Source organism: Monodelphis domestica, chromosome 8 (genome assembly GCF_027887165.1).
Source record: "Monodelphis domestica isolate mMonDom1 chromosome 8, mMonDom1.pri, whole genome shotgun sequence".
Lineage (NCBI taxonomy): Eukaryota > Metazoa > Chordata > Mammalia > Didelphimorphia > Didelphidae > Monodelphis > Monodelphis domestica.
Window position 1 is genome coordinate 211172394 of NC_077234.1, and position 23947 is coordinate 211196340.

At 35.8% G+C, this 23947-nt stretch overlaps 1 protein-coding gene across 8 annotated transcripts in view; it reads left to right on the forward strand.

Moving 5' to 3' along the window:
• The first annotated feature begins 94 nt into the window (after positions 1 to 94).
• The window catches only part of LOC100011334 (cohesin subunit SA-2-like), a 127591-nt gene continuing 103738 nt past the window's right edge, over positions 95 to 23947 (forward strand). For 4 of the 8 annotated variants that reach the window (XM_056807780.1, XM_007501030.3, XM_016424821.2 and 1 more), the window contains exons 1-11: positions 360 to 512; positions 1113 to 1288; positions 5189 to 5273; positions 12227 to 12391; positions 12974 to 13070; positions 13856 to 13932; positions 15035 to 15106; positions 17447 to 17651; positions 19801 to 19952; positions 21681 to 21754; positions 23671 to 23794. In XM_056807780.1, coding sequence (XP_056663758.1) covers positions 1248 to 1288; positions 5189 to 5273; positions 12227 to 12391; positions 12974 to 13070; positions 13856 to 13932; positions 15035 to 15106; positions 17447 to 17651; positions 19801 to 19952; positions 21681 to 21754; positions 23671 to 23794 — 1092 coding nt within the window. In that variant the 5' untranslated portion in view covers positions 360 to 512; positions 1113 to 1247. Of the gene's footprint in view, positions 220 to 325; positions 524 to 1112; positions 1289 to 1721; positions 1769 to 5188; positions 5274 to 12226; positions 12392 to 12973; positions 13071 to 13855; positions 13933 to 15034; positions 15107 to 17446; positions 17652 to 19800; positions 19953 to 21680; positions 21755 to 23670; positions 23795 to 23947 lie in introns of those variants that run through there. The other 4 variants (XM_016424819.2, XM_056807779.1, XM_056807781.1 and 1 more) reach the window with 3 other exon arrangements.

Here is a 23947-nt window from a genome sequence, read left to right on the forward strand (position 1 = left end):
ATCGCTAGTACTCGTTCTTAGGGTATCCCTCCCCCGCCCCGAAACAAAATATATGGAACGTGTGTTCCTCTTGCAGGCGGGAGATCCCTGCTAGGGATAAAACGTTCAACCTTAGGGCCCCAGATGGCCTGTAAAAGGGGCGGAGTTAGGACCCAGGACGGGGCCCGAAGGATGAGTAGGCGGGGACTTAAGAGCCACGTCTCGAAAAATTTTTTTGAGGTAGTATGGATCATCCCCGCGCCAATATCGCCAGACGAATCTAAACTGGCTTCCTATTGGTTGGATTGTGCCATGTGATCCGTGCTCGCTCTTTCCCGATTGGCTGGGAGGGCAGTTGCTGGCGCGGCCGAGTCGGACTGGAAGTGGGGGTGGGGTGGGCTAGGAGAGTACTGGGGGCCTGGGCCCCCGGGGCTTCGAGTGAAGACGGAACCCTCGGGGTGGCCTTCGGAGTGGGAGCGAGAGCTCAGGAGAGCGTGCAGGGCGCGAGCTCTGCCGGCTGCCGGGCCCCGCTGGTAGGGGCGAGGTAGGGGGTGGGGGGGAGCGCGTCCGCGCCTCCCATCTGTTTGATCCGCCCGCCAGAGCTTTGCCCCTTTCCAGCCCTTCTAGTCTCCCATCCCTGCCCGTTATCGCCTTCCCAGCCCACTCCCGGGGCCCCCGGACGTTTTCCTGCGGGCGCTGCCTCCTTCCTTCCTTTTCTCCCGAGGGAGGCCCCGGCCCTGGAGTGTTCCCACGCTGTCTGTGCCCGCGCTCCCAGGGCACGCAGGTCGCTCGCCCGCTTTCGAGGGTGGGAGGGCCGCTGCCTGCCACCCTTGTGGGAACAATCGAAGCCAAAATGATTCAAGAAACACCAAAAGACCCCCTATTCTTTCTGAAGCAAACAAACAAACAACCCCCCCCAAAAAAAGTTGTCTGTCCTCCAACTGGGGGTGACCAGCACCCTCTCTCTTTTCTCTTCATCCCGGATTAGGTGCTGCTAAATGCGTTAAGTAGCAATATTATTTTGAATGATAGAAGAGTTTGGGGGCGGGGCTATTCATTTATTTATTTTTGACTTTCACTAATTTTTTTTTCTATTTGCTTTTTCTTTTCCTGGCCCCGCCCCCTCCTACTAGCATTTCTTCAGCTGCTACTCTGGCGAGAGTGTAGAGAATAGTACTTATTCCGAACCATTTGGCTCCCCCCGGAGCAGGACTTCTTTGAGGACCCAGTTAAATCGATTTCCCAGCTGCTGATGGGATACTTCGGAAATGATAGCTGAGCCCAGCCCAGCCCCAGACACCAGCCAAAAGTAAGACTCGGGACCATCACAAAACAAAGAAATGTTGCTTAATCACTCACTTCCTTGTTTGAGGCCTTCGAAAGTCCCCTGTTAAACCTTCGGTCTGAAGAGGGTTTGTTTTGGAATAGGTGCAGTTAGCCCTAAACATTGTACGATTCCATTTGACTTATTTAAAAATAATTAAAGATAGTATGGATGCAAAGTTAACTCTTGCTTTGACTCTCTTAATGATTAATTTACCATTAGGATTTACCTCTAAAGGATACCTTCATCTTTTTTCTGTTAAGGGATTTTCTTAAACTATGTGTTATATACCTAGCAGTATGTGAAAAAATTATGCCTCACTTAGTCAAGAGTTAATCTTTGATAGTACTATAGGGTCATAGCAATAGAGCTATGAGGAACCTTAAAAGTCATTTTTTTTCCTATTTCATTTTATTAGTGACAAGATTGGACCAGGAACGTTGTGACTTGCCCAAGATTTTACAGGTAGTAAGAGGAAGCACCCAAAAATTCTGTACCACATATGAGCATAAAATAAATTGTTAAATTTAGAAGGAAAATCAAGCACCCAGAATCATTTTTATCTGCTTCTCTTGGAAACTGTCCCTTTTCTATTTCTATTATCTCTAATATTTACTGTTTTTAAAAAGTATCTCCATTAATAGTAATAATATTATTGTTGGCATTTACAGAGTGTTTTACAGATTACAAAAGTTACAGAAATGGCCTCATTTGAACCCTAAACAACCTAGTGATGTGGTTTGCATGTTTCCTAATTATTACTTTAATATATATGTGATGCCTCTCTGCACAGAATGCCTTAATTATTTTAAGAGGTAGAATTGAAGTTGAAGACAGGTGGTTGGACTATGAGAAAAAAGCAGGTCAAAATAGCTACTCAACAGGCATTCAATGTGGTCAGCATTTATTAATCATCTAGTAAGTGCTAGGCTCTGGGAATGCAAAGATAAAAATGAAAGCATTTCCTTTCCTTTAGGACCTTACATATTAAAGATATGTAACAAATATATAATGTAAGTATATAATAATTTTTTATGTGGTCAGGGTGCTGTGGGGAATCAGAAATACTTATGGCAAATGAACAGAACAAAACCTTAAAGGAAGTGAGAAGTGTTAAGAAGCAGGTATGAGAAACGAGCATTTCCAGATATCAGAACGACCTATGCAAAGGCAGAACATGCAGTGTTTTTATATATGGGAAGAAACAAGAAATGCAGTTTGGCTAGTCTATTAGAGGACACATCCAAGAGTAATGTTAAATCAGTCTGGAAAGATAGGTTGGAGTAAGTGAAGAGTTTTAAATGCGAAGCAGAGAAGTTTGCCTTTTGTCTTTGAGTCCATAACTTGTATTTGGTCAGATTTATTCTTTAGAAATATTAATTTAACCGTTATGTAGAGGATGGATTGGAGAAGCATATACTGGGAATCAGAAGGTCATTAAGATTAAGATTAGAGTAGTTGTGGTATGAGTAGATTGAAGGAGATGGACAAGAGACTTTGAGGAGGTAGAATTGTTAAGAGTTGGCTCCTTACTGGATATGGGGGAGTGGGGATATGGGTGGGAGTGAATGAGGGCAAAAATAGTCAAAGAGGATTGTAAGAATGTTGATATTCTCAACAGAAACAGACAAGTTAGTAGAGAGGTGATTTTTAGGAGGAAATTTAATGAATGTATTGAATTTGTCAAATTTGAGATGCCTTCAATACATCCACATGAAAATGACTAGTCAGAAGTTAGTGATAGAAACTAGAGCTCAGGGGAGAGATGCAGGTTTGGTAGTTATTTGCATTGCTGTGATACTTTAGATAAAACTGTGAGGATTTGTTGAAAGTTAGGTAAATTTTATTTACCTATATGCTTATAAGAAAATAGTATGCCAAAAAAACCCCAAACTAATGAAAGTTACTTTTTAATGTCATTTGTCAATTATTGGATTATCATCTTTACTTCATTTGGTGGTTAGAATTAAGGGTAACGTTTTTGTTTTTTATTATTTTTCTAAGCAAATGGCAGAGTATAATAGTGTGTAAATTTGTAAAGAAATATAAAGGCATATGTATATTTTTCAAAACCCTTCCCTTTTGTCCCAGTAACAATTCTAAGAAAGAAGGGCAGAAGTTAGGCAAATGTGATTAAGTAACTTGCTCAGGGTCACATAGCTAGGGAGTGTACAAGGCCAGTTTTGAATCAAGGTCAGGCCTTTATCCACTGAGCTACCTGGCTGCCCCAGCATATAGTTCTTTTTGCAGACCTTTATTTGGTTATCAAAATGTCATACTAGTTGTGGAAGTAAGTGATAAAAAGCTTTGTTTCTTTTGACTATATCGTATGACTTTTTTTTTTAACTTTACCTTTGGTCTTGGAATCAATACTGTCTATTGGTTCCAAGGCAGAAGAGTGGTAAGGGCTAAGCAATGGGGGTCAAGTGACTTGCCCAGAGTCACACAGCTTTCCTCCTGTCTCTAGGCCTGAATATGACTGTTTTTTTTATTTAAATATATAGGTGTTCACAAGTGGAAAATCCCATAATCTTAACTCCAGCTTCTTTTTGCAATCTTTTATCATGCTATTCCTAATCCCTTACATTGTTTTGCATTCATACTAAACTACTTATGTTCCCCAAACTGGTCTTATACTTTTCTACATTTACCTTTTGTTGTACTATTCCCAGTGAACAGAATATATTTCTCCAATTTTTTTTTCTGTTGCAATCCTTCCTATTTTCAGGGACAAACATATATATATATATATACATTAATTTTTCATTAATTTTCTTTGTTTCCCCTGAAGCCCTAAAGGAAAAAAGCGTTCTTCTGAACTTTGGTCTTTAAAAAAAATCTTTTTATACACATATGTCATTGTATTTATATGTATAGAAATCTTATTTCTCCACCTATATTTACATTTTTTTGATGCAAGGACTTTCTTACTCATCTTCATGTCCACTTTTCACAGTGAACTAATCATTCCTGTTATGGATGCTCAATAAATCTTTGTTGAATGAACAAATAAAGTAATTTGCCTCAAAGTTCAGTACATCTGAATCTGTGTCATTATTACCTGTATTTTAGTGAGTTTTTGCTGTAACTATATATTATTTTGAGTAAATACCTAAAAGGGCCTTTTATATAGATAATCTTGAAATAGGTAGTAGTAAAAGTAAACATAAATCAGTGAATCCACGTGTAAGTATAGCTATTTGTAAGTGCTGGATGGGCAACGCAGAATTCAACTATTGACTGTAGAATTGCTTTATTAAAAGCTAAACTAAAACCAAAATAAAAAACAAAAAATGCTGTTTTGCTGTATCTCTTTGTTTTCAGCTTGTGCTGAATTTCAGCTAGTGCTAAATTTCCTTAGGAATGAAGAGTTCAAGTTTGTTCTCCCAATGTTTTTAAGAATTCCTGTTCTTATTAGTTTGATTCTAGCTTTTTCATTACTTTGAGAAACCTTAAGACAGCTAGATGATAAAACTACAGATAAAGGATAGATACTTAATTTTTTCTGGAATCCAGACTCTCATCTTAAAAAGAAAATTATGAAAATATTATAAAATTTTTTTCCCTCTAATGCTGGTGAATGTTTTTTTCTTGGGCTAGAACCCATCTCATTGTTTTGATTTTAATGTCCTTCTGGCTACCCAATACTTTTCAAAAAGTACTCTATAAAACATATATATCCATATTGATGAATTATATACTTTAAGAATTAGTAAATTAAATGTAATTTGTTTTTGGAAATTTTGTGAAAATCTTTGAGTGAATTAGAATTTTCCCAAGTCATAGTTAGAAATTGCTGCTTTAAATATCTGGAAATTTCATCAGCTTATATCCAAGTTGGCCCTTATATAACATCTTTCACTTTATGTTTTTTTTATACCATAGAGAAAATGATGGCCAAGAGGCAACTGCACCAGCATCTGCTGTACAAAATGGTGGCTGTGTGAAAAACCCTAGCAACTTGACACCAGTAAGTTTTTGTGACTGGAGGAGGGCACGTGGGTACATGTGTGTGTATATAAATATGCCTATCTATACATACATATACATATATATCCCTTGCTATTTGTATAGATATATATATATAGATATATAGACAGGATTTCTATAATGTAATAAAATTGATTTGCTATCATGTTGTGTAAGTGGCTTCATTTTCTAATTCACTTGTGTCATATTTATGCCACATAGTTATTTGTATGCTTATATTCCATTCTCTACTGAAAATCTTTCCCAGAGACCATTTCTTATTCAACTTTGCATTCCCTAAAGTGCCAAACATTTGGGTAGGAACTTCTCTATTCATTACATTTTAAAAAATTCATTTTAAAGATGAAAATAAAGAATCTTAATTTTTGGTTGATCACATTAATTAAATATAGTTGGCCTCTTCTTTTTTTCTTCATAGATTTGGGCTGTAACATATAATGCTATTCTTTCCTTTCAAGTATTGTCCCATTTTTGATGATTCCTCATCTGACACTGTAGGATGAACTTAAATGGCTAATCAGGCTTGATTTCAGATTTTGATATTTAAAAGCATTTCCTAATGGTTTGATTAAACTCTTTTCATAGACTGCAAGGATTATAGATTTCATTTTCACAGGGTGCACTGTAAATTTTAAAGTAATGAATTATTCACTAAGCATATACTAGTTGCCTCTAACATTCAGTGCATTATCTTGACCTCTGTGCTTCAAATTATATTGTGAAAATTATGTACTATTTCTAGAGAAATAAATCTATAATTTGATGTCCTGAATCTTTAAGCATTTGTAGGTGAGGAATTGAATATTTCTAGACAGATTGAACTTTAATTTCCATTGACTAGAATAATTTTCCTTAATCTTTTTAAATATCCTCTGGAGGAATCTCTGAGAAACCCTTAAAATTTGTCCCCTGTCCCCTAATATAGTTAATGGTTCATTGTGGCTTGTGTCTATATTATCTCTTTTAAAAACTTAATAATAATTTCTCTCACTTAACAACATTTTATGAAAAATTTGCAAAGAACTTTTATACATTCATGTTTAGGAAATATTAGCATTTCTATTATGCACAAGTTACTGAATACCTTTTGTACAAAATAGCTCCTGCTTGCAGAAAGGACATAGATAAGTCAACACAGTCATTTAAGGAGGGCAAGAACATTAACAACTGGTAATCAGGAAGATCTCATATTGGAGGTGACATATGAGCTGAGACTTGAAGAAGTGTAGGAAATCTGAGAGGTGGAGGTGAGAAGTAACTGAATGTTAGATGAAGGGTAAAACCTCTGAGGAAAGAGTTAGTAAGAATTTATGAAGTGCTTACTATTTGTCTGGCATTGTGCCCATTACTAGTGATGTAAAAGAAAGGCAACAACAACAATAAAAAAAACAAACAAAAAACCCAGCCCATGCCACCAGTTGGCTTACATTCTAAGTGGAGAGAATAATATGTATGTACAAGGTATATATGGAGAAGATAGGATATAATCTTGGAGCAATGAAGGGCTTCCTGAACAAAGTGGGATTTTAGCTAAGTAATGAAGGATGTTAGGGAAATAGGGAGTGAGAGAGAGGGTGCCAGGTATGGACATTGTTAGACAAAGGATATGGGAAAAGGAGTATGTGAGGAACAGCAAGTAGACCAGTGTGGCTGAATCATAGAGTGCATGGAATGAACTAAACTATTAGATGCTTTGAAAGATAGGAAGGGGCCAGGTTTTGAAGAACTTTAAATATCAAACGAGATTTTGTTTTTGATCCTTTAGGTAGACTGGTGCCACTGATAGTAGGGGGAGGGGGTGACCTTTACTTTAGGAAAATCACTTTGGAAGCTTAGTAGAGGTTGGATTGGAGTGAGGAGAAAGATGAAGCTAAGATCAATGAGAAAGTTGGTCTAGTTATCCCCAAGGTAAAAGATGATGAGAGTTTTATACTAGGGTGATAGCTGTGTAAGCAGAGAGAATGTAACTTAGATGAGAGATTGTGAAAATAGAAAAAAAAATGGAAACAAATTGGTTTTGTTGGGTAAGAGGAGTTGAGGATGTGCCTCAGGAACTAGGAGAATAGTGGTGCCATTGATGCCAATAGGAAAGTCTGAATCAAAGTAGGGTTTGAAGGGAAAGATGATGATGGGACAGCTGAATGGCTCAGTGGAGTGAGAACCAGGCCTAGAGACAGGAGGTCCTGGGTTCAAATGTAGCCTTAGACACTTCCTAGGCTGTATGACCCTGGGCAAGTCACTTAACCTCCATTATCTAGCCCTTCCTGCTCTTCTGCCTTGGAACCAATGTTCAGTATTGATTCTAAGATGGAAAGTAAGGTTAAAAAAAAAAGATAGCGTTTTGACTTAAACATGTTGAATTTGAGATGTCCAGAAGACAAAGTGTTGTCATACTGTAGCTTAGGAGAGATTAGGACTGGGTATGTACATTTGGTAATCATCTGTTTTGAGATGATATTTGAAATTGATTAGATCACCAATTGAGATAGTATGGAGGGAGCAGAGAAGAGGACTCAGGGCAAAGTATAGGGGACAGCCATAGCTTTGGATATGCCATGTATGAAGAAGCAACAAGTGATGCAGAGAAGGGAGGGGAACCAGCATTGATTAGTGCCCTAAAAACCTAGAGAGGAAATAGTATTCATGATATCAATTAGCTTTATTTAGTGTGTATATTTTAGCATATTTATAACATTTATTAAATTTTTATTATTGTCATAGCACTGGAGATAAGAAGAAAGGCACAAATAGTCCTTGCCCTCAAGGAGCTTATAGTCTAATGAGGGAAGAATACATACAAACAGCTATATGTGTATTCTGAATGTATACAGGGCAAATTGAAGATTTTAATGGAAGAGACAAGGATGTATTAAGCTGTATTTAGCATAAATATAAAATTAATAAACCCAAAGATACAAAGCATTTTGTGGCATTAAGAAAGGCATCTGTCTGAACATGATGTATCTTAAAGGAAGAGAGTTACAGAGGTAAGGGAAGACTCCTCTTTCATTCATTCATTTCATTCATTCACGGCATGGAAAATGGCCAATGCAAAGTCGAGATGAGAAGTATATGAGGAGCACAGAGAAGGTCAGTTTGACTGGACTGAAGAATATGGGGCCAAGGGGATAGGTGTTAATGTCCAATGTGGCTGGAAAGATAGATTGAGGTCAGGTTGTATAGGTCTTTTTTTTTTTTTAACTACTACTTTCTGTCTTAGAAGTAATACTCAGGTATTGGTCCCAAGGTAGAAAAGTGGTAAGGGCTAGACAATTGGGGTTAAATGACTTGCCCAGGGTCACATAGTTAGGAAGAGATTGAGACCAAATTTGAACCTAGGACCTCCTTTTTTCAGGCCTGGCTCACTCAACCGCCTACCTGCCCAATATAGGTCTTTTAAAGTGAAACAAAGGAGTTTATATTAGAAGCAATAAGAAGACAGGAGTTAGTTGAGTACATGGTGAGGTATGTACTTAAAGAAAATTAGTTTGGTAGCAGAGGTGTAGGGTGGACTGGAGTAGAGAGAGACTTGAGGCAGTGAAACCAATTAGAAGACTTAAAATAATCTAGGCAAGGGGTAATATAGGTCTGAATTAATGGGGCAGTTTTGTGAATGGAGAGAAGGGATTAGATATGAGAGTTGTCATTGAGGGAATAAATGGCACAGTCTGGCACTTGATAGAATATATAGGCTAACAGAGTTAGAAATCTAATTTTGAGTAATGCTAAGATTGCAAATCTTGAAGTCTCTGAAAGGTTGATAGTATATGTGATAGAAATAGGTACAATTGGAGAAGGGGGGATTTTTGAAGAAAGATAATGAGTTAGGTTTTAGATAAGTTGAGTTTAATATTCAATTTGATATGTTTACTGTGAAGTTGGAATTTTGTGATACTCTAAGTGAAAGGGGACAAGAGTCTGAACTAGAATAGTAGTTATTTGGAGAAAAGGGGACAGATGTTGTAGAGGAGAGCTGATTATCTGATTGGAGACAGAAGATCAGAGAAAAGTTCCAAGTTCTAAGATCAGAGAATAATTCTAAGGCTATAAACCTGGGTGGCCAGAAGGAAGGCTGAATCTTGAACAGAAAGAAATTTGGAGGGATAAGTTCAAAGGTTAAGATAATGGATTTTGGATATGTGGAGTTTGATATGCTCATTTGGGTTCCATGTGAAAATATTTAGCATGTAGTTGCAAGTGCAGGACTGTGTTACAGGAGAAGAATCCTGGATATATGGATTAGGTAGTCTTTAGAGACAATAATTGAACCTATGGGAACTGATGACTCCCTGAGAGAGTGCAAAGAGAGAAAAGGGTTCAAGACCAAGCTTTCAGTGGGCTAGAAAAGGATGATGATCTTGGCAGAGGAGATTGGTCCTACAGGTAGGAAAAGAAATCAGTGTCATAGAAGTCAAGGGAGCAAAGAGTATGCATTGGGGGAAAGTGTAATTACTAGTATGAAAAGCTACAGAGAAGTCACAGATAATGAGGATTGAGAAATGGTTATTGGACTTGGAAGTTGATTATTATTATCTTGAGAGAAAGAAATTGCCATCAAATTGTGGATTTGGAAGCCAGATTAAAAAGGATTGAAGTGAATAAATGGAGTCAGAGTATTGATGACTCAAGGACTTCTATACTAGGTTCTAGTTTAACTGTAAAAGGGAGAAAAGATACAAGATGATAGCCTGAGGTAGTGGCAATGTAAAAATGAAAGTTTTTAAGGATGGAGAATATCTGGATGTGTTTGTAGGTAATAAGGAAGGAGCCAATGAACAATAAAAGACAGTGAGAGAAAGAGAGGGAATAATTGAAGAGGTAAGCACATTACCATCCTTGGGTTAGGTCAAAGGCACACAGAGAGGGATTAGTCTCAGTCCATTCAGAGATAGGAGCAAAGAAGGAAAAAATATTTTGTATGTTAGTTCAATTTATTTGACTAAATTTTGTTAAATATAGTTTGCCTGGAATATCTTAAATTTTAGTGTAGGAAACATTTTTTCAAAAATTATTTGAAAACTTTTTAAATTTAAAGAATACTATTAGCAAAACATTTTTGATGTTAACTGATTTTTCTCACATGTTGGTTTTTATTTTTTTTAATCCTTCCATCTTGGAATCAATACTGTGTATTGGTTCCAAGCAGAAGAGCAGTAAGGGCTAAGCAATGGGGGTCAAGTAACTTGCCTAGGCTCACACAGATAGGAAGTGGCTGAGGCCAGATTTGAATCAAGGACCTCCTGTCTCTAGGCCTGGCTCTCAATCCACTGAGCCACCCAGCTTCCCCTACCACGTAGGTTTTTAATTTGATAAATACATGAGATGAAATCATCTATCATTAATGCTGCATAAAATTAGACACATATCTTGGTGGAAGATGTTTTCTTAAAGATTAAAAAAGACTAAAGGGAAAGTCAAATTAACTGGTGGTCCCCTGTTCCTTCCTCACCCCAGAATAACAGAAAGGAGTAACAGAAAAAGAAAGGAACTTAGAGATAGATCATCTAGCCTATCTTTTCATTGTACTGATGAGGAAATTTAGGTACAGAAAGGTAGAGTAGTATCTGTCTTCTGTACCTGGAAAGAAAGTAGTTGTGGACATAATGGCTGATGTGTCAGATATAGAATAGTTCATACAACTAGCACACAGAGCAGATTTGAAATAAAAGACTTGTTTGAGAGATGAATTTTGTGCACAGTTTGTAGTCTTAATACTTGCTGAGTATCATTTGAAAACCTCTTCAATGGGAAAACAATTTCCATTTTTAAAGTTGACAGCTTGGACCTTTATGAATTTAGTAGCTGACTTAGGGAGATTTTCCTTGAACTGGTTTACTGAGTAGGACTCTGCAGAAGTGGCCATAGATTCTCTTAATTTTTTAAGGGGTAGCTCTAGTGCATGTTGGTATTAGATCAACCTGCCAGCAGGTTGATTGCCCACTAAGAGGTGAAATTAGCCTGAGAAGTGGGAAAGAAAAATGGCTCTTTCCTTTGTATTTGGGACTTTTGTTTCTCATTTCTTTGATGTGCTGATTAATATAGGCCAAATTCTGTACAAACAAAATGATTAGTGAAAACCTTGATAGAATTCAGTCATATTTTAAGCATTTAGCAAGTATCCATTATGTTGAGCATTGGGCTGGACACTAGAGATACAAAGAAAAATTGGACTTTTTTTTTTTGCTTATGTTATATTTATTTATTTTTTTAAAGCCCTTACCTTTTAGCTTAGAATTAGGCAATGGGGTTCAAGTGATTTGCCCAGGGTCACACAGCTAGGAAGTGTCTGAGGGCAGATTTGAACCTAGGACCTCCTGTCTCTAGGCCTGGCTCTCAATCCACTGAGCCACCCAGCTTCCCCCTTATATTACATTTAGATACATAGATGAGGAACCTAAATTCTGCTGAGTGACCATGGGCAAATAATTCCTCCCTTTGGGTTTTGTAGATGAGTTTCCTCATTTATGAATTGAGAGATTTGGATTAGACAATTTTGAAGATCATTTCCTGCTCTAAATCTTAAAAAAATTAAAAAACAATGACTTTATTTTAAGCATATTCATTGCAATCAGTGCTAGAAAATAATGAAATCTAAGGGAATTTCAGAAATTTTGTTAAAATATATGACTTTGAATAGCTTTACTTTGTGCTAGAACAGAAGGCACTTCTGGAAAAGAGGGCTAATGGGGGCAGCTGAATGGCTCGGTGAATAGAGAATCAGGCCTAGAGCTGGAAGTTCTGGTTCAAGTTTGGCCTCAGACATTTCCTAGGCATGTAACCCTGGGCAATTCACAACTGTTGCTTGGCTTTCAACATTCTTCTGCCTTGGATCTGACAGTATTGATTGTAAAACAGAAGGGGAATAAAAAAGAAGGCTAATGTTCATTGACAAACAGATTTATAATAATTTCTTTGAAAAACTTTTGGTTTCAGAAAGAGAGAAAGAAGGTTCGAGAGCAGTGTGAAAACGTCAGAAAGAAAAACATTTTAAGAAGGAAGAGGTCAAGTCAGCCAGAGAATGACGAAGATGAAATTGAAGAAGTGGTGGAAGCAGTCACTCTCTTTGAGGTGGTCAGCTTGGGCAAGGTTGCTATGCAGGTAGATCTCTGAGCTGAAATGCTTTACCTGGATTTAGGTCCATCATTTGGCAAGGTAGTGCTGCTTGTTTTTTTTTTCCTTCAGCTCTACCGATGTATGTATTTGATCATACTTCATATACTGCTCCCCAATACTTTTGTTTTATGAACCAATTCATGTATTCCCCATCCCTTTTTTCCTTCTTGATCATTTGAAAATATAAAAAAAAAATAATATTGTGTATAGTTATTAGCCAAATTTCAGAGCATGTGTAAGTTAGCTTTGTATGTGTGTATTGAGAAAAAGAAAGTTATAAATAGTTAATTGTCTATAGTGCTCTTTGTAAGGTACAGTTTAATCTTGTATAAAGCTTTTATTTTTTAGTTTTTATTCTTATGTTAATTTTTTTGACCTGGAGGAAATAAATTTAAAGATTGGTTGTGTTGTAGTTTATTATACAGATCCATGTGTCTTGAAAACTAATTATGTGTAATAAAAGCTTAATTAGATATGGTGTCTAAGGTGGGTGGTCTTCCAATACCAGCATTTCAGAGGGATTCAATTGTTTTCCATTTTGAACATTGGCTGTTTGTTTCTTGTCAGTCAGTGGTAGATGACTGGATTGAAGCCTATAAAGAAGACAGGGATTTGGCACTTCTGGATCTCATCAATTTCTTTATTCAGTGTTCTGGCTGTCAAGGTAATTGTTTCCTTGTGATCATTTGTAGGATAGACTTTCAGCATGTTTAGTTGAGTGACTTATATCTTCCATTAGGCATTATTCACATTTACCTTAGTTTTGAAGAATTCGGGCACATTAGGATTTTCCTGGGTGGTTGGTAGGCCCTCTTAGATTGTTGAGTAGACTTGTTGAGTGGCAAGCCACAGCTCAAGTCATCTCTCTCGCGGAGGAATTGGAAAAGTTTTAAATTTGGTAGAAAGGGAATGGAGTGTTTTTTTCTTTTCTTTCTCTATTTTTTTGAGAGAACACTGGGAAATTGACAGTATGAATTTCTAGTGTCTACAGAACTTAAGTGAAATGCTGTTTTTTTTTTCATGTCTGTTTTTCAATCCTTTCTGTCCTGGAATGATTCTGGCAAATACTATATGTGATATTACTTAAGAATCTTTGGCACCATTTTGAAAGTTGTATGAATATTTTTCTCACAGATAGATAACTTTGAAAATGGCTCAAAATAAGCACCAGAGATTTTAGGATTATATATTTAACTTTAGAGGTTCTTTTCATTTAGTTCAAGCCTCTCCTCCCTCCCTTTTTTTTAAATACATGAGGAAACTGAGGTCCAGAGAGGTTAAATGATTTGCCAATAGAGATTAAGTAGACCTGGAATTTAATCCTAGGTCATCTGTTCCAAAATCTAGTCTTTCAGCTGTGCCATGTTGCCTCAAAATATGTCTCATTATTAATTTTTTGGTTTATATTTCACTCCATCATTCTTAAACCTACCTTCCCATTATATCTAGGGATGGTGACAGCTGAGATGTACCAAAGTTTACATAGCTCTGACATTTTGAAGAAAATGATTGAGAAGTTTGATGAGGTAAGATTTAGTTCATATAGACTAAACTTGAAACAACATAGAATTTCAAAAGTCCAGTGAGAAGAAGAAGGCCATGACTCAAAAGATTTAAGGACTTTTACACCAGGCCATGATGCTGCTTTAAAAAAAAGAAAAAAATCATGGGGGAAGATTTTTTTCCTCTGTCTGTGTGCATCATAGGCATAGACTACCTATTCAGACTAAACTATTAATTATTTTTATTTTTGTATTAAACCTTTAAATTAAGCAAAATTATCTTTGTATTAAACCTTTATTTTCTGTTAATATCAGTTCTAAGAAGAATGGCAAAAGCTAGGCAATTGGGCTTAAGTAACTTGCCTAGGGTCAGACAACTAGAAAGTATCCGAGATAAGATTTGAATCCATTCACTCCCAGCTCCAGGTCTGGCATTCTATCCATGGTGCTACTTAGCTGCTTCTCAAATATGACTTTGAATAAGTGAGATTGAAATATAAAGTGGTTTATAAATTATAATTATTCATAAGCTAATAATCAGACACCTGATTGTAGTCTTACTCCATCTTGTCTGAGAGAATTCTATTAGTATATTTTTTTTAACAATTGAGTTTATTTATTAACTTAAATTCATTCTATGCTAGGCTCTGCAGGAAGCATTTACTTATTGCAGTTTATCTTTGGGAGCCATATTGCCTCAACATGTACAAAAATTTTTTGGGGGATGCCTATTCTTAGTTGAAGAAAGTTTGGAGGTAAAATTTGTTTGAAGTATATGAATGGCCATTGGACATAGTAACCTCATTAGGAGTTATAATTTCTTAGGGGCTGTGAGTATGCTTAGTATTTGATAATAGAAAAAAGCCTCCCATGTCTAGAGTGAATAAGATCCTTGTCTCAGCTCAGAAGATTTCTTAAACTACTAAATTGGTAAAAGCAAAATCATGTCAGTCACAGTTTAGAGATAACTTTCTATTTTTCATAATTTTTGTTCATTATATTTCTATTTCATATTGAACATAATTAGATTCTTAATATAAATTTATATTTAAAATTCAATATGAAGAACTTGAATTAATCTTTCTAACATGTAAATTAAAGGGCTTTTTTTTATAATCACTTATAGGAAACAGGGTTGCAGTATAAGAGATTTATGGCTCGTCCATGGATCTTAACAGTGACATGGCCAATGGAGTTGGTAAAATCTTTGCTTATTTTCTTTCTCTTGAGGTGTTTTGTATATTTGTTAAGTTCTGTACATGAAATTAATGGAATTATCTTATTGTCTATTTGTGAATTGAAATAATTTTTAATTATTTTATTTTTGTCAGTCTGTGTAAATTGTAACATTTCTAGATGCCATGAATTAGCGATATGATCTCTGTGTATGGCAGCTCACAGAACGTCATGCACATTTAAATACTTAAATGCTTTTTAATAACTAGGAAGATTCTAAGATATGTTTTTGTTTTTCTTTCTGAGTACTTTTCACAAATTTTTTGATAGTTTTAGTAACATTAATCATTTACAGTTTAATAGTGTCCTAAACATAGAAGAGACACAAGCACCTTTAGCCAGCAAAGTGAGGTTCAAGAGAAGGTATTATTGAACAATAATAACAACAATAATAACATTGATAGCAGCTAGCATTTATGTTTGTTTAAGGTTTACAAAGCATTTTACATGTCACCTCATTTGATACTCCCAATAACCTTAGAACCTGTAAGTACTACTGGTTTTATTATCTCCATTTTATAGATGAGGTAACAAATATAAATAAATAAATGAATAAATAAATGAATATATATATATATATATATATATATATATATATATATACACACACACACACACACACACATACATATTTAACTAGTTGGAGACAGAATTTGAATCCAGTTTTTTCTTGACTCAAGTTCAGCACTCTTTCTACTACAGCATGGGGCCTCTTTTGTTATTTAACCTAGTTAAGTGACATTATTTTCAAATGGGATGTCTTCACTGGGTTGACTGATAGTGGCTATTTCCAAACTGAATTATATCTGGCCTATTCCACTAAATAAAATAGCAAAGAGAATAGGATTGAAACCTGGCCCAAAAGGTCAGTTAGGAATTTAAGCTCCTCTTCATACTTTAGGCTCAAAAATAACTGGTAAAACTATTTCTTATGTTGACATTGGTGGGCATAGTTATATGGTAATAAATAATTCTTGTTTGCTGTTGATGAGATACAGCCTGACATCTAAAATACTATTTAATAAGAATTTTGTCCCTTTCTATGGGCAAATTGACAAGTAGGTTCCATATTGTAGGGGTTTTAGATTTCCTTCTCTGAGAATCGACACTTAGCAGGTTTACTGGGACCAGATGCATGATAGCATTTTTAGTGTATAGACCTAGTTTATTGGGCTCTGTGTGATATCCAATGGTCATATCCTCTAGTAAACATTTTCTTAGAATTATCTGATGTCTAAGCCATGTATCAGGAAGAAGACCCTTTTAAAAAACTTGTCAAATATTAATTGGTATTGACATTGACTTTTGATAACTGAGTGGTCATTTTTTATCACAGTGAGGCAGTTGTGTGGGACATCAGGGGAATTAATTTAAATGTGCATAAATTCACGGTGAGTTAAAGGTTCAAGTTTTTACCTTGTGGTTTATTGGCTAGGCTTTCTTGTTCAGGAAGACAATCTGAGAACTAAATTATCTATTGAAAACCCATTCTTGGTATAGGGTATAAATAAAATCCAAATTCAGAATGTTCATAATAGGTAGTATGTATCATATTTTCTCATGTTGTTAAACTTGTACTTTTTTCATATCAGCATTTCTTGTTGCCCTCCCTTAGAGGTACAGATAACCAATTTATGATGGCTTAGTAATTTATTTCAGGAAATGTAGCATTTGGCAGTGTAAACAAACAAAACCCCTGTAACTCCAGTTAATTTCTGAATAAATCATCAAAAGTGGGAGCTCACTCATAGTTCACTACATGAATATTATTCCTATAGAACAAATGTTTAAGCTTAAAAAAATAAACTAGAAAGATAAATGTTTTTTGAGGAGTTGGAACTAGGAAGAAGACTTCCTGAAAAATTGACTGAGTGACTTTATTATGTGCTAATTTTTTCAGGGAGTGAGAGATGGGCCTTTCAGAAACTTTGCTGATTTTGAAAAAGCAAAAAAAATGAATGGTGAACTAATTTAGTGGTTGTCAGTATCTTGCATTGTTATTTTTGTGACTTTAATTATAATAGATCTTGTCCAGTTCCTCTAATTAGTTACTCTGAGGTACTGCATTCTTTTGTATGTGGTATAGAGAAAATTGGGAGTGGTTTCTATGTCCTTAGATATGACAAGATATTCTCATTTAATTTTATTTTCTCAATATAAAGTTTTTATTCTACAGTTAGACTAGGATAATTTTTCTGATAGAAGCAAAATCTAAATGACTTTCAGCTTTATTATTTTATGTGTTATTTTTTATTTCAATTGAAATTTTTATCTTATCTCTTTTTTTCCCCCTTAAACACAGGAAGATGAGGGTTATCCAATTGTTAAGCCTGGACCCCACTGGAAAAAATTTAAGGCTAATTTCTGTGAATTTACAGCAGTGCTGATTCAACAGTGTCAGTACAGCATTCTCTACGATGGTTATCTGATGAACACAATCACTTCCCTTCTTTCAGGACTCACAGGCTCTGTAGTGAGAGCATTCAGGCATACCAGTACGTTAGCAGGTCAGTTCTTGCCCATCTCTTTTAGCACTGCATGTTGGGGTATTATGGTGGTTTAACTGTGGAAGGAAGATTCTAAATGTGATTTAGAACTAATATCTTCATGACTCATCATGGGTTTAGTTTTAAGGTGGCTATGATACTTTTTAAAACCTTTTTTTCCCCTTCTAGTCAATTCGTATTTTTTTTAAACATGGCTTCTTGTATTTTTGGCAGGATTGTGGGAAATATGAGAAGTAATAAAATATATGGCATAGTTCTTGACTTTAAAAAGTTTGTGACCTATTTAGGTAGAGAAGACTAATGTCTAAAATCTTAACACTACAATATGCAGTTCTAGTCAAATTCCAAAGGAATAATTGCTTTAATGTTAAGATGGAGAGACCACTGTAAATTAGAGCAGTAAAACAAAGACTTAGGGAAGAGATGGGACTTCAGCTAAGGTAAAAAAAAAAATCTAGATAGGAGGAATGAAGAGAGCAAAGGTATGCTGGTGGCAATTATTGCATTAGCAGAGGAAGTCCTTTGTACTTTTGTATTGTTACATGGATTTGCTTCTTTCCTATGATGATACAAACACATGTGTTAGTTGGTTAGTTGATTTTGGGTGTAAACTGTGTTTCCTGTGGCCAATTTTAGGCAAAGGTAGCATTTGGATCTACCCTACTCTTCTTTACCTCCAACATTACTCCATAGCATAAATTCTCAAGTCAAAATGTTCTATTCATTTGTGCCCTGAATACATCTTTCTAACTTCTGTGCCTTTGTTCATGCCATTTCTCCACTAGAATGCCTTTGCCATTTTTCATTTAACCTGATTCTATTCATTCTTCAAGTCTGACCTCCTCCATGAGATTTTCCTTCACCCTTCCAGCCTATCATAGTAGGCATCTCTAAATCATTGCCCTTATTGTCTGTATTTCTTACTTGGAATTCATCATGTACTATCTTACATTGTTATCTTTTTCATGTATATCTATCTTGTCTCCCCAGGCTCTTTAAAGATTCCTTGAAATAAGGGATTTCCTTTAAAAATTGTATTGCTATTTAAAAAAAATTACCTACATTTACTATATATCCCTCTTCTTCCTCCCAGAGAACCATCCACTGTAATAAAGAATAAAAAAGACAAATAAACAAAAAATAGTTCTGCAAAATTAGCCAGCATGTTAACCAAGTCTAACATAATATGTAGGTTTTCTCAACCAAAGTACTCCATTTTTGTAAGGATGAAAGGAAGGCATAGATAGATAGAGAGATAGATAGATAGATAGATAGATAAGATACTCATATCCCTTCTTTGGTGTAAATTGGCAGGGACACTTGTCTTATACTTTTTTATTCTCCTAGATACGTAGCCTAGTGCTACCTAGAAGATATTCAATAAATACTTATTTTTAATTTGTTGGAAAAAATTTGACAGAAGAGCTTTTATTATAAAGAAATTTACTAACTAAATATAAGTGGTTTTTGGGAGCCAATAGCATCTCAGTTTAGAGCTATTTTGGTATGGATTCATTATCATAAGACAGACATCTTTATTAATAAAAATAAGGGGGGAAAGAGCAGTTTCTAATGTAATAGGGCAAATTGGGGAAAAGTGCCTACTCTTTAATTAAAGGCTTAGATCTTTGGTTGCCAAGAGAAACAGTCTTAAAAGAAATGATATGATATCATCTTGTCCCTGAAGTGGGGGTGGGGTGGGTTTAGGCTCATGAATTTTGTTTCTCTGGCTTATCTTGCCTTTCATCTCAATCATTACAGAATGCATATTTATTCTTCCTTCTGTATCATCATATAAACATTCTCTAAGAGTGTTTGGTGAGCTAAGTTGCTCCTACATGCATGTATTTTGATGTGGTAAAGTGTTTACTGCTCTTTCTTAATACTTAAATGATAAATCCCTCCCACCCCCTCCCCCCGAATATTTACTTTGTCTCTTTTGTTTAGATTATTTATATTTTAATTTTAACTGAGCTTAGAATGATTACTGTGATCATCTTACCTACTTTTTCCATGTCACTTGTATTACCTTCTTTTCTGTTTTGTTTCTTCCCTTTTTAATTTTTTGGTGTTTAGGAGATGAAGTTTTGTACTTAAAAGCCATTTAATTCAGTGACATTTGTTTGTTTAAAAATCTTTTGCATTTCAGCAATGAAGCTGGTGACAGCACTTGTGAGTGTAATTCAGAATCTTGATGTCAGCATCCATAATGCTCAGCAGCTTTATGAAGTAGAGAAGAATAGGACCCCTGAGGGCGAAACTGGTCCTAGATTGGATGAACTTGACAGAAAAAGGAAAGAGGTCTGATAGTTCTTAATGTGGGTTAAGTACTTATGATATACTTTGGGGTATACAGCTTTCTCTTCTTTCCCTTTTAATTGTGGGTCTTTTCTTTCTTTTTTCTTTCTCTCTCTCTAACTCTCTCTCTCTCTCTCTCTCTCTCTCTCTCTCTCTTTCTTTCTTTCTTTCTTTCTTTCTTTCTTTCTTTCTTTCTTTCTTTCTTTCTTTCTTTCTTTCTTTCTTTCTTTCTTTCTTTCTTTCTTTCTTTCTTTCTTTCTTTCTTTCTTTCTTTCTTTCTTTCTTTCTTTCTTTCTTTCCTTCCTCCCTCCCTCCCTCCCTCCCTCCCTCCCTCCCTCCCTCCCTCCCTCCCTCCCTTCCTTCCTTCCTTCCTCCCTCCCTCACTCCCTCCCTCACTCACTCCCTTCCTCCCTTGCTCCTTCCCTCCCTCCCTCTTTCCCTCTCCCCCCTCCCCCCCAATGATTTTGTTGGTATAGGAAAATTCACCATGAGGAACTCTTTTTTTAACAATGTAGGTCTTCAGCTATTCTGTAACCCTTTAGTTTTACATAACTGCCTGTGGCAGTGTGATGTTAAGTGACCAGCTTACTATTAGTATTTGTCAGAGGAAGGGCTTGAACTTTGGTTTTCCTGATTCTGAAATTGACTCTGTCCTCTGAGCCACATTGCCTCTCAACAATGTAGATCTGAGATTTCAAAACTGGGAAATGGAGAACAAATAACCAGTCATTTTTAGCTAACATACTCATTTGTTAACATTAGCTTTTAAATTACATAGGATTCTTTAAATGATGGTGATCATCTGACAACATAGGAATTTTATTTTATGGTATACCAGACATTAAAGCTTATACATCCTTTGATTATAGCTCTCTAATGCCTATGTATTTCCAGTACCCTGGTACAGTTTCTGTTTCTACTCTGAGGTAGAAGTTCTAAAATCTAGGGCTGTCAATCCTGTATTTAATACCTTGACTAAAATTCTAAGAGGAAAATACTTAGTTGATCAGTTGATAGGAATATTCGTTAGTTACCACATTTTATATTTCATGAGAAAAGCAGCCTTTCCTTCTCCCTTTTTCTTACCTTACTCTTTTTGCAAATAATAATAATGATGATTGATACAGTGGTTTAAGCTTTTGTATCACTTTACTTATGTTAACTTCACAGTAGCTCTTATCTCTGTTTTATAGACAAGGAAAGAGACTGAGGCATTGTGACCAAAGCCACATAGCTAGTAGTAAGCATCAGAAGTATACTTTGAACCAAAGTCTCTCTAGAGACTAAGCCTAGCACTTGTTCCACTATAGCATTATGCCTTCTAGCATTTTACAGATACCCTCATATCAAACCGGTTTTCTTTGACCAAAAAATGGCATCAGAATCTTGCAGTTTGAAAGGACCTTAGTGATCAACTATTTCAGTTTAGCATTCTTCAACCATGAAAATTCTGCAGCCTTTTTGAGGTGAGGGAGCAGACAGTACATGTAAAGGCAGCACCACGGAAAGTGATAGCAGATGAGAGAAGGGCAAAGTGTCAAGAGGGATTTTGTGCACTCAGGAGCTAGAGAAGAAAAAAGTATTAACTTTGCAGCATAGGAAAATAGGAATAAATAATTGTATCCTATAACAGCACTGCAAATTTTTCCAATTTACTGCTATAAAATCTTCAGGCTCTTGTGGCCTCTAAGATGGTGGATTGTATGTAGTTGCTACATTTTTGTTTTTCAGTGTCAGCAGAAACCTGTGGAAATAGAAAATATGATGAATGCACTTTTTAAAGGGACCTTTGTACGACGCTATCGGTAAGGATATTAGTTATGTATATATATATATATATATTTTTTTTAAACCCTTACCTTCCGTCTTGGAGTCAATACTGTGTATTGGCTCCAAGGCAGAAGAGTGGTAAGGGCTAGGCAATGGGGGTCAAGTGACTTGCCCAGGGTCACACAGCTGGGAAGTGGCTGAGGCCAGATTTGAACCTAGGACCTCCCATCTCTACACTGGCTCTCAATCCACTGAGCTACCCAGCTGCCCCCTGTATATTTTTTTAAAGCAAACTGTTGCACATTTTTTCTGACCTCCAGGAGTATACTACTTTAAATCATCGAAGTGGATTCCTTTCCATTCTTCATTGTTCATAGCTATCTCAGCAGTTAAGTCCTATCCTTTGTCTTAGTCATTTCCTTTCATATCCACCTTTTCTCCTCACTTTTATGGTTTCAAATCCTCATTAGCTCTTACCTGGATAATATGAGAAGTATCCTAACTAGTCTTTGTACCTCTAGTCTTTACCAGTCACTTTTATATAAGATAATTTTCCCAATAAACAATTTTGATCACATCAATTAGGTTATTCAAAAACCTTTCATGTTTCTTTATCATCTTTAGTAGAAAGAAAATGATTCCAGACAGAACTGTGTTCAAATGCCATATCTGAGGCTTATTCTCTATGTAACCCTGGGCAAGTCACTTAAATTTCAGTTTCCTCATCTATAAAATGAAGGAGGCAAGGTGGACTAGGTATCAGTAGGGCTAAGGCTAGGGACTGACCCTGTGACTTTGTAATTGTAGGAAACTTCTTTGTGAGGAAACTCTTTTTACAAATACAAGTCAACACCTTTTCTGCAACTGACAATCATAGAGAGTTGCTTAGAACCCTGAGAGTTAAAGTCATTTTTCTGGGTGGCACAGCTAGGATGGAGCACAGATGAGACTTGAACTTAAGGTTCCCTGGCTTTGAGGTGGGCTCTCCAATATGCCATGCCACTTTTGGAAGGTGTTGAATGATGCCTAAACTTAGTTTGGCATGTAAAGATCTTACAGCAACTTCTTTTCTTGATTCTTTTCTTACCTTCATGTTCCCTATAATCCAGGCAAAATAAATTGCCTTTTTACTTAACAAGATATAAGATTTCTCATTTCTTTTCCCTTGCTGCTCCTGCCATTCTTTTCAGTTAGAATTCCACCCCTACTCATTCTCCCCACACTTCACATCTCTGTGCTATTATTACCTCTATTAAAATACTCATCTCAAATACTGCTCTTCCCCAAGAAACTTTACTTTTTTCTCATGTCTGTCCTTCTCTCCTAGCCATAAGTGACCCATCCCATTTTTCAACTCCCATAGCAATTTTCAGTTGTTTGTCTGTACTTTTATTTCATTGTGTTTCGATTACCATTTTATTATTTTAAGCTTTTTATTCTAATTTACTGGGCTATTATATATTTTAAATTAATTATGGCTTGGGAGGGCAGATAGATGGTTCATTTACCATTGAAATAATTCCCTTATTACAATTGAGAGCCAGGTCTGAAGATGGGAAGTTCTGGGTTCAAATGTGGCCTTAAATACTTCCTAGCTGTGTGACCCTATGCAAGTCATTTAACTCCATTGCCTAGCCCTTTCAACTCTTATGCCTTGGAACTGAAACATAGATTGCATTAGTCTAATTCTAAGACATAAGGTAAAGTTTCAAAAGATAAACAAACAAATAAATAGAACTGATCTTTTATCAGTTTTTGGATTCTTGATTGAAAAAATTTGAGAGTATTTAGTGTTTCTTTGGTGGGACTAACACTTAAAGATTTGATTAAGCATTAAGCATTTTGTTCCTGTGATTGGATAAAATTTTAGGCTTTATTGTTCCAATTGTACTTAGAACAAAATAATCACTATTTAGTTATTCTTAATGCATTTCTAACCTTGTTTTCATAGTGATGTTATTCCTGAAATCAGAATCGTTTGCATAGAGGAGATGGGAAGTTGGCTGAAATTGTACCCAAACATGTTTTTGAATGATTGTTACTTGAAATATGTTGGTTGGATGTTATATGATAAGGTGAGTTTTCTTGAAAATAAAACTAGTAGAAGTTATTTTAAAAACTTCTTTCTTAATTTTTACCACAAATTGCCATTAGAGTTGTCAACTTTAGTAGAATGTTTTTAAAAAAATGCAATTTAGTACTACTCAAATTTCCTTTACTCATAGATT